We start from the raw sequence: 14,794 nt of genomic DNA, 5'->3' as shown, positions 1-14,794 counted from the left end.
GGGAGGGGCGAAACTGTAGATTCGGCATTGCAAACTAAGCGTAGCGCCACCATGTTGGCGCGAAGCGTAAAGGAAAATTTTGGCTGTAAATGCCTCCCAGATCGCCGGAAATGGCACTTCCCATGCCTTGTTTGTTGCATCTTAGCATTTTCTCTTTTGAAAATACTAGCGATATCATAAAAACCTTAAAAAAATTTGTAAAAAATATGCTCAAGGGGGGGGGGGGGGCGGCTGCCCCCTTCGCCCCCCCTTGGCTACGCGCCTGAATACAATAATATATCAAATAGGCCAATTATGATACACTCCACCAATGGGTGAAATGTAAGGTAATTTGTGATGTACTGATTATAATTAAGACAAGCAGGGAAACAACTCTGGTAAATTTAGGGTAAACCTGTGGTACAATTAAGGTAAATCCATGGTACAATTAGGGTAAAACTAATTAGTACAGCTTAAGGGTAAAATTGTGGTTAATTTGGGTAGAACTATGGTAATGCCATTGTCCACATGAGTAAATTTGAGATAAAACCATGGTGAAGATGAAATAGAAAAAAAAACCATGGTAAAATTGTGGTATGAAACTATGGAAATCCTGTGGTAAACCTCATCCATAGGACCAAAATACCCGTCAAATTTTGGTAGTGTACCACAGATTAACATTGAAATATGGTGGTATTTTGCCGTGGTTAGGGTGGGGTTATTTTTTTCTAGGCTACACTTCATCTTCAGAGCTTGCATACTGTGTTGAAAGAAGATGAGCATTTTCTGCTCTATATTTCAGGGCTGTAGTAAAATAATGACTATGAAGTATGAGTTGTGTACACTATAGGTTGACATGAGCGTTTGTCACGAACTAAAGCAATGTACATCATTACGTGTACACGCAGGTCCAATACAAAGTCCTAACATGTGTATTATATAGCGCTGTGTTTTGCCGTAAGTTTATACGTTGATTATTGACAAGAATAGGGCATTTCCACTCGCGAATTTAGTATCAATGAAAAGAACATTGTCTAATCTATCCAATTTTGCCAAATATGTGCATTTTTCTCCTGTAACGAAGTCAAGTTCACGGCAAGTTTAACCGCACTTTTTTGAAGCCATGTTAAAAGGCGCCAAATACAATGGAGATTTATAAGCAAGTACGACAAAAAATAGAATTGTTTACTGTTTTATTACGAAAATAAAAGTTGTGAGATTCAACTTACCGCGTCATGGTGGCTAGAGACGCCTTCTTTTGCCTTATTCAAACACTTAAACCAGAGGGGTAGGTCTCAAGCAGATTCGCGAAATTCATACGTCTGGCCAAATTTTGGGGGCGGAGCTACAAGAAAACTGCTCTCTGAGCTCATCAACTCGCGCGCTGGGACTGACTGTACCGTATGGTGTATGAAAGTTTTCTACGTAAGCTTATTATGGTCAAAGGAATTAAACATTACTTTTTATGATAAGTTAATAAATAGTTTTAAAAATGAATAATGTGTCATAACAAATTGATGATGGGTAATGGACTTTCGTCGTTTTCAGGTTGTTTTCAAAACTCATTGTAGCAGGTCGAAAGCCTTCCTTATGTGTATATTAATAGACAGGCGCGTAGCCAGGAATTTGCCAAGGGAGGGGCGAAAATGTCGAAAAATTTTCAGAGCCGTAGATACGGCATTTCATACTATCTAAGCGTAGCGCCACCATAAGTTGGCAGGAAGCGTACAAGAAAATTTTGGCTGAAATTGCCTCCCAGATCGCTGGAAATGGCACTTCCCAGGCCTTTTAAGTTGCATCTTAGCATTTTCTCTTTTGAAATTACTAGCGATATCATAAAAACATTAAAAAAATGTTTTTTTAAATATGCTCAAGGGGGGGGGGGGGCGGCTGCCCCCTTCGCCCCCCCCCCCTTGGCTACGCGCCTGTTAATAGATCAACCGCAGTATTAATTCATTCCACTCAGTGACGTAGTCAAGTTGAACGCACAGAAATGTATACATATAGAAGCAATATCGCACCTGCTGACAACGGTACGCGTTGCAGCTATTTGTAGGTCGCTCGCGCCATCTTGGTACACCCAAAACAATGCAAAGGGTATGTACTTCGTTATAGTAACGAGGTAACGACGGATCAATCCTGATCTATCGTCAAAAGATCTTTCATTTTCACATATAGAAACAGTTGATGCACCAGATTGGCTCGAATTTTGTGGAAACTAGATATACTAGTTGAAACGAATTACAACTCTCGGTTATTTAGCCGCTGTTTACAAATTGTTCTTACTTGTTGATAAAGAAAAATCCTAGCATGTTCGCCAATGTTGTACAATCTTACGTTAGGCCAACCGCGTTCTACATCGTTCACCACTCGAATTTTGATTATAGGGAAAAGTTGGAGAGACGCCGATGCAGAAATGATCGAGCCCCTGGGTAGCAGACAGTTTATTAAAGGACCCTGCACAATATACTCATGTGCTGTATGATTTGTGAAGCTTTTGTTCACATGATAGTGGGACAAATTAAGGGGTGGAGTGGGAGAACATTAGCCTGAAAGCGGAGGGGCATATGGGCCCCGGGCCTGCCTGGATACCGGACTGCTGGGGAAGGGTTCAAATGGAGTCACATATCCACCTTAGACAAAATTTAATGATCAGTGAATGATAAAGACTGATATACACTGCAAGTCGACTTGATTTTGTTGAGGTAAAAAATATCCTGAACATTTTTATGGCAATTTAAAGGGTGTAAAGACTCGCGCAAAAAGAAACGTCTCATGCCGGTAATCTGACCTAGTTGACCTAGTAATGAGGTGTAACAGAAGTGTTAGACACCACCATCGATCCCAGAAAATACGCACACAGCTTTCTACCTTCGGTAATTATACACTAGCGTACGGTTCATACAGCGGCGGTCAATACCCACAACACAGTGTACATAGCAGCAATGGTCATCTCAGGTCTAGATAAATGATAACAAGGTATCACGTTTCATTACCGTCTGCATTTTGTAGCGATAAGCAGAAAACTTCACTTGCAAGCAACGGAAAGTTAACCTTTTCAGAGCGCGGCACGCGGTTTGGGGCGAGTCTTCAGTGCCTTTAAGTCTTCAAAAGCTGAAACACAGTGAAAGATCTTCGAAAAATCGCTGCATTTGTAACTGAAATGTACCTCACAGTAATGAACAACCTGTGTATATGTTGATGATGCAGGTGCTTGGAAAACAGGTCAACACACAAAACAATTTTGGATAGACTTCCAAAACGTATGTCTTTGGATACTTTCTGGTTGCTTTCAATTGACGTATCAGATTGTCCAAGTGGAAACTGGTACAGTATATACATACTAAAAGTCAATATGAAATAGATAATCTCTCCAAAAATATCCAACTCAACTCAACCAGACCCCCCCCCCTCCCCAAATAAAATGGTAAAGGCTTTTAAATAAAAGTGATTGACATGCTGTTCTAAGTTTTACACTGTGCATGCTTTTATTGAAGAATCTTAAAGTTATAATGGGACAATTACGGCACCATCATAGATGCGTAGGCCTACAAAACGTGTATTGCAGCATTTTTAGCAGTCTACCACAGTACATTGTTGTGACTTATACAAGTTTATATTGTTTTCAGTTTGTAAATTAGTCTCCCTGCATATTGTACTACTCCAGGGTTGTCCAACCTACGGCCCGCGGGCCACAGTCCGGCCCGCCGCAGGGTTGCGTCCGGCCCGCCAGAGATGCTTGTACGGTACGAAATTTTAGTGAGCAGATTTATTGATAACAATTTGAAGCTATATAATCAATCATTCGAACCTTCTGGGTCCAAAAAACTGCATACAGGTCAGTTAATTTGTGTGACACTCTCAGCGGAGGGGGGGGGGGGGCGGTTGTACTTTATTCATCTGTTTTATCAGGAAGGAAAATAAATCAGTGCGCTCCGCGCGCAGTGCTTACATTTTGTTGCCTTGGGCTTCGGGCAAAAAATCTAAAAATCTAGCGTACTGTAGGATTCATGCGGCCCTCTCCTTCATCATAATCATTCCATGTGGCCCTCCTCTGTAAAAGGTTGGACAACCCTGTACTACTCTAACATGCCTTCGGTGATTCAAGGTCACAAGAACAATTTATCACTTTATAAACTCAAACAGGATGCATACATTTATCACAAACATTTAATCTTCATCTTCATTTGCTTGGAAGGTACAAGGACTTTGTCGTGCTGTATGTTAGGCTTCTTAATGAGCAATTTCTTAAGATGTAGTTAGATCTACAAAAGTAAACAGTAAAAAAAAAATCATCTCAGTCCCAACAGATAAGAAAAAGCGAAGTTTGTTATCACCATTACTTGAGTTGAATTCTACTTTCCTATCATATCAATTTGATATAGCCTAGGCTTACTACTATAACTTTAATACAACGATAACTTTGTAGTTATAACAGTATCAGTCAGTACTATAGTTAACTTGTATCTAGCAGAGGCAAGCCATGTGCTACCGCCCGTTTGTGTCATTGCTAGTGGCCTGCCAAAGGACAGACGCAGTCTTGCGGTGATATAATACTAACCGATGAAAAGTTCGGTTACTTCATATGAGTTGTATATATATTTGTTCAGCTAAATGCCGCATTCCAATTTCTTGGAACGTTGAAAACGTCGTTATACGTGCTGAGTATGCTTTCCTGTAGATGGCAATGTTACGTCACAGCAGTACAGATCGAGCAGTAAGAAACTGTTTCGTGGAACCAAGTATTTTTTAATAGAAACATGATAAAGGTTCCGTTTCGTTTTCCATCCCGCCCACGTATACCCTTAGAAGTGGCTCACTTTTTTCCCCTTTTTTTTAAATTTGTTTTTTTGAAGAACCTCTTACAATCCGGAAAATTAATTGCACTACATTGCATAACGTTAAGACTCATACGTAACAATTACAGTGTAGGTTGACGCTTTTGAGTGAGCAGTTCGGATCTCTTATTTGCTGTAAGCGACAAGCCCAAAGTGGCTTCTATATGCATAAATTTCTGTGGTCGAACGTCGTGCGTGCATGGGTATTTAATTAGTGGACCTTAACTCAAAAAATACGATTAAAAAACATTAAAATAAAATAACAGAAGAGACGGAAGATTTCGTAACCTCGGAAAGTTTTATTCTGAACTTTAGTATTTGGTAACTCTTAGGGCGAAAACCATCAGGATCTATAAGTGACGTTGTGTTTACATGAACTTTTCTGTACGTGTTCACTCAAATATACGTCTGCGATCTATATCTATATGAGTGTTGTTTTGGAACAGCATTCTTGAGGGATAATTTGCCACTCAGTTCTAGTGAGAATGTGTCATAATGAACGCTATAGTTTAGATTCATGATGTTATAAAACGTTGAACACGATTCATTAGAGACTTAATTGAATCATCTGAATTTGGAAAACTATCATTCGTCTGCATGACCTCACACACAGAAAGGAAGTCACGAGTAAGATAATAAGGAAATAGGAAAAGGAAAAGGAAAAAGGTATATATGAAAAGTGTAAGCCAAAAATAATTAAGACAATACATTTAAGATATCGAAAGAAAAAAGAAAAATTTTTTCAATCACAAGCATTAACGAGAACAAGGAAACATCCATTTTGTGTTATGAAACATGTTCTTATTCGACCAAATTAGCGGAGTTATACAGTAAACTTGGCAATTTTTTAAAATACATATCATTCATCTGGTCGTCACACAAAGAAAGGCTGTTTGTTAAAAGTCACGAGTAAGACTATAGAAACCAAAAGAAAAAAGCAAAACGTGTATATCGAAAGAGTAAGCCATTGATAAAGGAATACATTACTTTAATAGAAATCGAAAGTAATGTGAAAATGAAAACACATCGTTAGGAATCAAAGTTGATTTTTATTTATAGACTTACTTTGAGTCAACGTCATTTCATATCAAGGGCCCTGGACATGTTTGTATACGCCCAGATAAGAAACACGAAGAGGAGGTTAATTACACTACTACTTTCAAAAAAACAATCAATTTTTATGGGACTATTCCGAATTTTCCCCAGAAAGGTTGATGATCAGGAGGGAGCGGGAAGGGATGTTGTGCAAAATCGATTACGTTCTTCTATTAAAAAAAAGTATATAAAACAAAGTATTCGAGTTATCTGTAAAATGAATGTCAAAACTGGAAAAAGAAATTATCCAATATTCTAAAATCATGAAAATACACCAACGGTTAGCAGGAAGAAAAACTAGAAAAATCAAAATTAACTTTATTTAAATCTCCTTTTTTCTTTTACTTTTTGCGCTCTAAAATAGCTACGATATAAATGATCCAACGTATAAAAGTTGATATGGGAATTCCGTTGTCTTTTACAGGAAGAAAGTAGCTGCCCGCAGCCGTTTCAAGACATTAAGTCGTTTGAGAAATGGTTTTGGTACCTATAAAGACGAGAAGAGAACAAAACATTTCAAATAAAAAGTGTAACTTCAATTAAAAAACAAAACAAAATGCTTTAGTTTCAAGCCTTTTTACACGATATTAGGCTGACTTTGAAAAGTGACGATTTTTTAGTCGGGGGGGGGGGGCGGTGGTAGGGGTGGTCTGGGGGATACTACTTTGATATTGGCTCCAAATTTCATAAGATGACTTACCTGTTGAGTCGCATTAGAGCATGACGCTGGAGGTACAAACCAATAGTCTGGATCACTGACAGAGTCGGTAAAATTCATGGCTGTTACATAACTTGTGGGAAACCCTGTTAGAAATTTGAAGAAATCATGAACTTCATTCAACTTGTTTGCGTTGCTTACATATTATTTTCACGAATGATTTATATAACGGTAACAGAGTATAGTAGATTAAACTTCGTTCCTCTCATACCTGTCTCAATTATAAATGTACACGTTCTCATTTCCCTCAACCACGTGACTGGGAATGTAGAAGCCAGACTAAATGTAGATAGATCTAGACCAGTAAAAGTGAAATAGAGGGAACAGGGCAAAAACGTTTCCCATCATGTAGTCGGACGCAAAAAGTGATTGGAGACAGGTTAGTATCGTCGTTCGTAAAATCCCGAATGCAGTCAACTTTCAGGAAACAAGAGATGAGAGTTTTTTTCTCTCTCTAATTTGATACGATGGAGACTATACATGTACATGTTATAATTGTTTTAGAAAGTTTATATCGTTTTTCCTCTCGTAACTCCAAACCTGTTATCATAATACATAGTACGGAGTGCCAATTGTTTCAAAACTGAAATCGAATAGTGTCCAAACTGAAATAGACATGTCGAAACTGAAATCGAAATGTCCAAACTGAAATCGAAATGTCCAAACTGAAATCGACATGTTCGACATGTTCAAAGTGAAATCAATACGTCCTAAGTGAAATCTACATGTTCAAAGCGATGTCGGCTTGTCCAAAAAGTGAAAGCGAGATTGACAACGAACTTTAAAAAATTACGGGGATACTTGCTAGTTTCTACATCTCCTGTATAGTCCACTCCACGCTAGCCTGGCGTGCCATTTGTTTCAAGAGTCCAACTCGATAGCAGCGTACGTGTCCAAACATAAATCGAGGTATCCAAACACGTCTGTTCTCATGGCAATTTGCACCCGGGCGCAAATATTTCTGCACGGCACGGGCGTACGTACGTAACATAGCATAGGGCCGAGCTCCATGATTTGTAGCACGTGCGTTTCGTACTCGGCGCCCGAGCTGGACATGACATGTAGACAACAGTAGTAGTAAGTACTAGCTACCTAGGCCCAATCTGAGATCAAAATATTCCTAGCTCAGTAGTTCCATCAAGTTGGCTTTTTGATGAATCCATTTAGGCCCCTTACCTTACTTGTTATTCGTGAACCATTGACTACCTTTCATAGATAATATCTGGAACATTTTATTTTCTGGTTATGGTATACGCTGCATGCCATATATATCGGCCCTACACGTACGTATCTTGTATTATTTGTACAGGTGTAGGCTAATGACAATGTTATTATTTGTACTTTGTAACTAGCTAGCTAGCTAGTTCAGCTAACCTACTAAGGTATGTGATTCCATATGCGCAAGTTAAAATAATTCGAAATCATGATCGATCGTAAACTATTATTACTTGCTATCCAGTTGCTGGTTATATTACAAATCCCCCCCACTGGGAAGCCTACCTTATCGTACCGTGTGTAAAAATGCGATGCAACTTTAATGAGTTGAGCGCAAAATGCTATGACAACCGGCAGCCCTCCCTATAATATCTTATTTGGACATAGCGTTATCTCATTTGGAAATATTGACGTCAGTTTCGTTGTTTTGACATATTCGGCGCACCTGTAAATTTGCCAAGTGAATCAAAACAGAACCTGAAGCTAGCAGTGAGCGTGGTGACATTTTGAGTTATGCGTTCTTGTTTTGGCTATATTGATTTCAGTTTCAATACGTCAATTTTATATTCGGTATATTGATACCAGTTTGGACATGATGAATTCAATTTTGGCAAGAACATACCGACATCAATATGGATATACCGACATCAATATAGACATGTCGATTTCAGTTTGTACATGTCGATTTCAGTTTGTACATGTCGATTTCAGTTTGGACATGTTGATTTCAGTTTGGACATGTCGATTTCAGTTTGGTTATGTTGATTTCAGTTTGGTTATGCTTTGAAACAATCGGCACTCCGTACAGTAGCCTACTTTATCACCAGAATGGTCTACTGTTCGAAAACCAAACAACAACCGACGTTTGATCCTGTTTCCTTGGATGATTAATCTTTCTTTTTTTCTCGAAAAACTAAAAGTGGTGCAGAGCCCACCTTCTTGATAGCCTTCCTCTCTTGTAATGGTTGCCATAGAAACAGGTGTGCAGTCTTTTCTTCCGGTAGTTACATACGCCACATTCCCGTCATTGCTGTTGAATTTCCATGTATCAACGAGTAAAGCTTGGTTCCCGAGAACGAAAGATGTGACGTAGTCTAAAGTGTCTATAGACAGCGAGGGAGAAAATGACAACACACGCCTCTTTATTTGTAGAAAACAGGAGACCTGTATTATATCATAATCAGGCTTATAGTCTACTTCCAAGAATGAAGGGCAGGGTTTTTTCTTCTTCATACATAATATTTGAGTTGTATTTGGGTTGGAAAAAAGGGGGGGCAGGGGCGGCGATCTGTTTCAAATATTGGGGGGATATTTGCTTGGATGCGGGCGAATTACTATCAAAGCGGAGCGCCACCATTGGTTGGCGCGCAGCGTACAAGAAAATTTTTGGTTTTGATAGCCCCTCAGATCACCGGAAATGGCACTTCTCGGGCTTGAAAATGACCAACCAGATGTACACTTTTGCCTGAGAACCAAGTTTTTCCTAATAGTTTTTTTTTCATTCATAAACTTTTTTCAAGATTGTCACCAGTCACACATCATGTTCGACCTCATTGCATCTCCTGTGGATCATTGCTTTTGTAGGTAATTCTACGTAACGCCCCACAATATCCGTCAGCCCCACTTTTCAAGGTTTTAAGCCCATTATTTGTTCAGAATTTGAATAATAAATTCACTTCAAAACATACCCATAATGTTGCACAAAATTTCCTCTAATGGACAACCAATATAGAAAACCCCCCCTCAACCCCTAACAGACCGGTCAAAATTGCACGAGTAGAGGGAAGTATGATGAAGAATGTTGGTCAAGGAATTTTCGAAAATTCAGACACAGTTAAATTATTGGTGTACAAATATTAAAACCTCTTATAACGGCTACTATAAAACTTCGATATCATAGAAATTCAAAATACCCAAAAAAATATGCTCGAGGGGGGAGGGCGGTCTCCCCCTTCACCCCCTCCCGCCCTTGGCTAGGCACCTGCGGTTAGAAATCTTGTAAGAAACAGGCCAAATGGAAACCCAGTGAACCCATATCGATGTGGATCATATATATGATTGTACGTACCTACACTCGTACACAAGATGCAAACCAAATTTCATTACGGATGCGGTGTGTCTAGCTATTCATTTCGAGAGAAAAAAGTAAAAACTACTTTCGGTCATATATAGTAACACATTGTGACACGGTTAGACAGGCGCCTTGCGAGGAATTTGCCAAGGGAGGGGCAAAGCTTGTACCCAGACTTTCTAATTGTAGCGCCATTGTAGCGCCATAAGTTGGCGCGAAACGCAAAAGAAAAATTTGGCCGAAAATGCCTCCCAGATCGCTGGAAATGGCACTTCCCAGGCCTTGTAAGTTGCATCTAAGCATTTTCTATTTTGAAATTACTAGCGATATCATAAAAAATACAAAACATATGCATAAAAAAAACTATGCCACCAAATATTGGGGGGGGATATTAGATACTATATCCCCCCACCTGAAATATTGGGGGGACATGTCCCCCCCGTCCCCCCATGATCGCCGCCCATGGGGGGGCACTCCACCGATGTACCACGTGTAGGAACTTTACTGCATGAAAGCAACGAATTGGGGCTTTGATTTGCCATACTTCATTCCATTCCTTGCACGCCGCTTCCTCCCCTCCCTATGAAGTTTGCCTGGCATGCACAACACGAAATCAGAAGCTTGATCACAAAGGCTCCGTGACCTTCCTGGCTTCCTTGAGTCCTTGACCTTAGAGTCCCTGTAGACACTTACTTCATCCGATGTACTGGATAACAGGATTTAACAAAGGAAGGGGTATGGCCCTGAGCTCTTTGAAACCAACTATTCCCCTATGTAAGGGTTCCACCTTGCTCCACCCTCAAAGAAATGGAGACAATTCTAAACGTGAAATGTTGCACACGCAAGGTCTACACGCAAGATTGTGATTTGTGTGTATTTGGGTTGAAAGGGGGGGGGGGGCACATCCCGTGAATCCATGCTTGGATAATAATGCACTGCACTGATGTACCACGTGTAGGAACTTTACTGCATGAAAACAACGAATGAACGTTCCACTTAATCGTATACAACAAACGATACGACCAGTTGGAGGAATTTTTAGACAAAAAGTTGTTGTTAACATTTCATACTTGCGAATGTAGCTATATCTAGATCTATATCTGTTTTCCTAGAAAACTCAAATAAAAGTCGAAGACCGCCTAAAACTATAGATAAATTTCGGACGTCTGGAAAACTTCCGAATCTCAAGTTTGCGGACCATTTTTCTAGATTATTAATATTCCTACCTGGAACACATCGGAGAGGAGCCAGTTCGGCCCGTTGTTCATAGCATGTTGAATCCTCATAAACGATGTACTCAACGTCCTGGTTATGCAATAGAAAACAATACGGACACTGTACAGGCAGGATTATAAAGAACCAGGGTCGGCCGAGGCGATTGGGTGGGGATTGGGGATGTTAGAGGTTTTTACATGTTTTGTGAATAAGCACAAATGTGTCCCTTTCCATAAATGATAAATGTCCCATGCGATCATGAAAACAAAACTCCTACTTTTTGTAATGAAGAAGTGCCAAATTGAACCCAAATTAACATGTCGCTCGATGAACGTTACAGATTTAAGGAATTGTAATCACTTACACATAACTGTAGGAACGTAGAGGTTGGAAGAGTGGAGGGGGGGGGGGTTGAATATGGAGCTGACTGGCTCCATATTTGAATGGTAGAAAGAGCATATTTGTGGTATCGTACTTTTGAAACAAGGGATAAATCCACGGCAGCTGTGCTGTTTCTGGGTAAGGTCGAGCGCAAGGTCGGGCCCGGGGAGAAATGTCCCCGGGCCAACTGAACACTGCAGCTATACTTGTTGTAAATTAGTCTATGAGCATAGAATGAATGATTATTTCAACCCATATTTCTCCGGGACTGCTGTTTGACCCTGACCCCTTTTCATCTGGCATAGTTATAGCTCTCCATTCAGCTGGATCTCTTGTGTTACCACCGAGAGCAAGAATTAATATAACGAATCACGATGAAACTGCATAGTGTCAGGGTGGGGTGAGGGGGGGGTGGCAAGTCTGACCGAGCTTCTGAGGGAAACTTGCTGGTAGACTCCAGGTTCTTAGATTCGTATCTGTGTGCTCGTTTACGTTTTCCCTAGCCATCTTCCTCCTTTCCTCACCATCTACGTTACTACAGCTATGCGTATAAAGTACTTGGTTGTTTTACTGTTAGCAATTCCTAAAAATCTGTTTTTTTAATCGAGCGACATGTTGATTTGTGTTCCTTTCCTATGATTATTTTTTATCGAAATTTCAGAAGTTGTTATCAGTATCACCTTCCATTCCAGGGAAGCACGGGAAGCATACAGGTTAGCAAAACATTTTTAAAGCAGACTACTGAATATTATAATAATGGTAAGGGTAAGAAGACAAGCAAATAAAACTGAAATACAAATGAAACTTGACGTGGCCGCAACAACTCTTAACGATGTAAAGAAAAACCTTTTTGGTTACATGTCTCGTGCAAATAAGTTGAGAATGTGCAAAGCCCTGCTGACACTGTCAATGATAAAATAGCGTTAATGTGTTTTGTTTCAGGCATGACTTATTAACGGGATCAAAGTAAACTCATTTGACCTACTTAAAACCTTCATGGTAAAAAAGTAGAAAATAGCTCGAACATAAACAAGCAAACAGATACGAATCCGAGGACATGGAGTTTACCAGCAAGTTTCTTCAATGTTAATTGAATGAGACCTTTCTGGTCGATCCAAAAATACAAGTTTCTCCTTACCTTATCAACCAGTAGATATGATTTGTATCGGTTAAAATCATATTTCACATCACACCTAAACTGGTTACTCTTGAAATCAAAGGCGCAAGTGAGAAGTCCTTCTTCGTACACACCATATAATGTGTCTAATACACCTGAAAGAAAAATTTAAGCATACACATGTGTCTGACCATGGCTGCATGATTCACGGCCAGCAGTGCCCGTGGGCCCAACAATTTGTGCCCTGCAGGCCAAGTATACTGTGTCATTTCCGCCCAGTATACTGTGTCCAATAGGCCCAGTATGCTGTGTCCTGTAGGCCCATTATAACGTGTCCTGTAGGCCCAGTAAAATGTGCCATATTGGGCCAGTGAGCTGTGTTCTGTAGGCCAAGTATACTGTGTCATGTCCGCCCAGTATACTGTGTCTAAAAGGCACAGTATGCTGTGTCCTGTAGGCTCTGTTTTCTGTGTCTTGTAGGCCCATTATAACGTGTCCTGTAGGCCCAGTAAATTGTGTCGTGTAGGCCCAGCATACTGTGTAATGCAGGCCCAGTTCCTGTGTGATGTATGCCCATTAAACTGTGTCCTGTAGAAGTCGAATGTGATCACCTTATGGAAAGGTTTATTGTTGGTGTTTATCGAATGCCACAGCAGAGCAATTGGTGGCATTGTCGTTCATCTCAATGATTTATTTGCCACTGGAATCGAGAACGACTGTAGCTTGTCGACATAATTCATGAAGTATTTTGAAAGCTATTGTAATTTTTTTGAATATGCAAGTTTCTCTTTTTTTCATACTGGGCAGATTACCACATTATCACAATGAACGTTTGTTTGCCATTGGTTCATTGATAGATTATCTATCGTGCGCTATGAATCATTCAGTAATATTAGTTTTAAAAGCTTGGTTTTCACGCTTTATCCATTAATGCACCAGCAACCATAAGTTATTGTCTCAACGATTACAGCAACGGCTTCCGCCCGATCCGTATAAGTAAAGTACTAGACTAGGTTATCTTTACCGTTGCTAACTTTTGTGATGAGTCAATATATTGATTCGGATTTCTATCTATTTTGACAAGATATAGATTAAAACTCACCAAAGCTAGTCTGAAACTGTTCAGCTTGGATGCAGCATCGATCAGGTGTTGCCTTGGTAGCATAGGCTGCTTGGACCACATGTAACAACACGATAGTCAAAACACACTTCATGCTGTGCGATATCATTCCGTATTCACCCCAAGTCGATCAAATTAGATAACACTGCTGCACGATTCAGCTGGTGGGTTTGATGATGATGAAATGTGATATTGAGTGCTACTTTGATGTATATATATATATAAAGTTTGTTTTGTAATATGGATGGGGGATTTTCTTCACTTCTCCCCCAACCAAAAACATAAGACAATAGAAAAGAAAAGGAAACGAAAGCGAAAGTAACTTTTCATTGAATTGTCTACTCTTACGTTTCATATTAATGTAAATCCTTTCTCATTTGGCATCGGTTTTCTTACGTTAAGTCATTCACCATGCTAGGTTTGTTTATTCATGTGTGTTTACATTACAACGCTTGTCCAAGGCGTAGAGGCCGACGCAATCACAGGAACGAATCGCTCATGGTGTGATGTAAAGTAAGGATCGACCAGCGCATTTGGCAAAGAAAAATTGGCCGATGGTCCTTAACAAAGGCTACAAAACTCAAGCGGGTTGCATTTACATATACCACAAACATTTAATCTTCATCGTCATTTGATTATCTTGGAAGGTACAAGGACTTTGTCGTGCTCTATGTTGGGCTTCTTAATTAACAGTGTCTTAATATGTAGCTGGGCATATATAGGTACACAGCAAGAGCAGACTTTCATCTCAGTCCCAACAGATAAAACAAATAAAGTTTGTTATCACTATTACTTGATTTTAATTCTGTGTATTTTTGGTTTGAAGGATGTCTTACAATCCGGAAAATTAATTGCACTTAATTGCTTTAACGTTAAGACTCTACGTAAACATAACAGTGTAGGATTGACGCTTTTGGGTGAGCTGTTGATCTCCAAATTGTTGTAAGCTACCAGCCGGAAGAGGCTTCTATGTAAAAAAAAAGAACCAGTGGTTGAAAGTCGTGTATGCATGGGTATTTTATTTTCTGGACCTTAACTAAAAAAT

General features: G+C 39.7%; 1 protein-coding gene across 1 annotated transcript; it reads right to left on the bottom strand.

The window, feature by feature from the left end:
* Positions 1–5,096: 5,096 nt before the first annotated feature.
* Positions 5,097–14,010, bottom strand: LOC139975384 (uncharacterized). Its single transcript, XM_071983319.1, has 6 exons — positions 13,732–14,010; positions 12,651–12,784; positions 11,143–11,221; positions 8,781–8,948; positions 6,613–6,716; positions 5,097–6,399 (listed from the first exon to the last, which is right to left on the bottom strand). The coding sequence occupies exons 1-6, from the start codon at positions 13,856–13,858 to the stop codon at positions 6,331–6,333; spliced, it is 681 nt and encodes a 226-aa protein (XP_071839420.1). The 5' UTR covers positions 13,859–14,010; the 3' UTR covers positions 5,097–6,330.
* Between the last annotated feature and the right edge of the window lie 784 nt (positions 14,011–14,794).

Source organism: Apostichopus japonicus, chromosome 10 (genome assembly GCF_037975245.1).
Source record: "Apostichopus japonicus isolate 1M-3 chromosome 10, ASM3797524v1, whole genome shotgun sequence".
Classification (NCBI taxonomy): Eukaryota; Metazoa; Echinodermata; class Holothuroidea; order Aspidochirotida; family Stichopodidae; genus Apostichopus; species Apostichopus japonicus.
The sequence above is the reverse complement of the archived record's forward strand: the minus strand, read 5'-3'. Positions and strand labels throughout refer to the sequence as shown.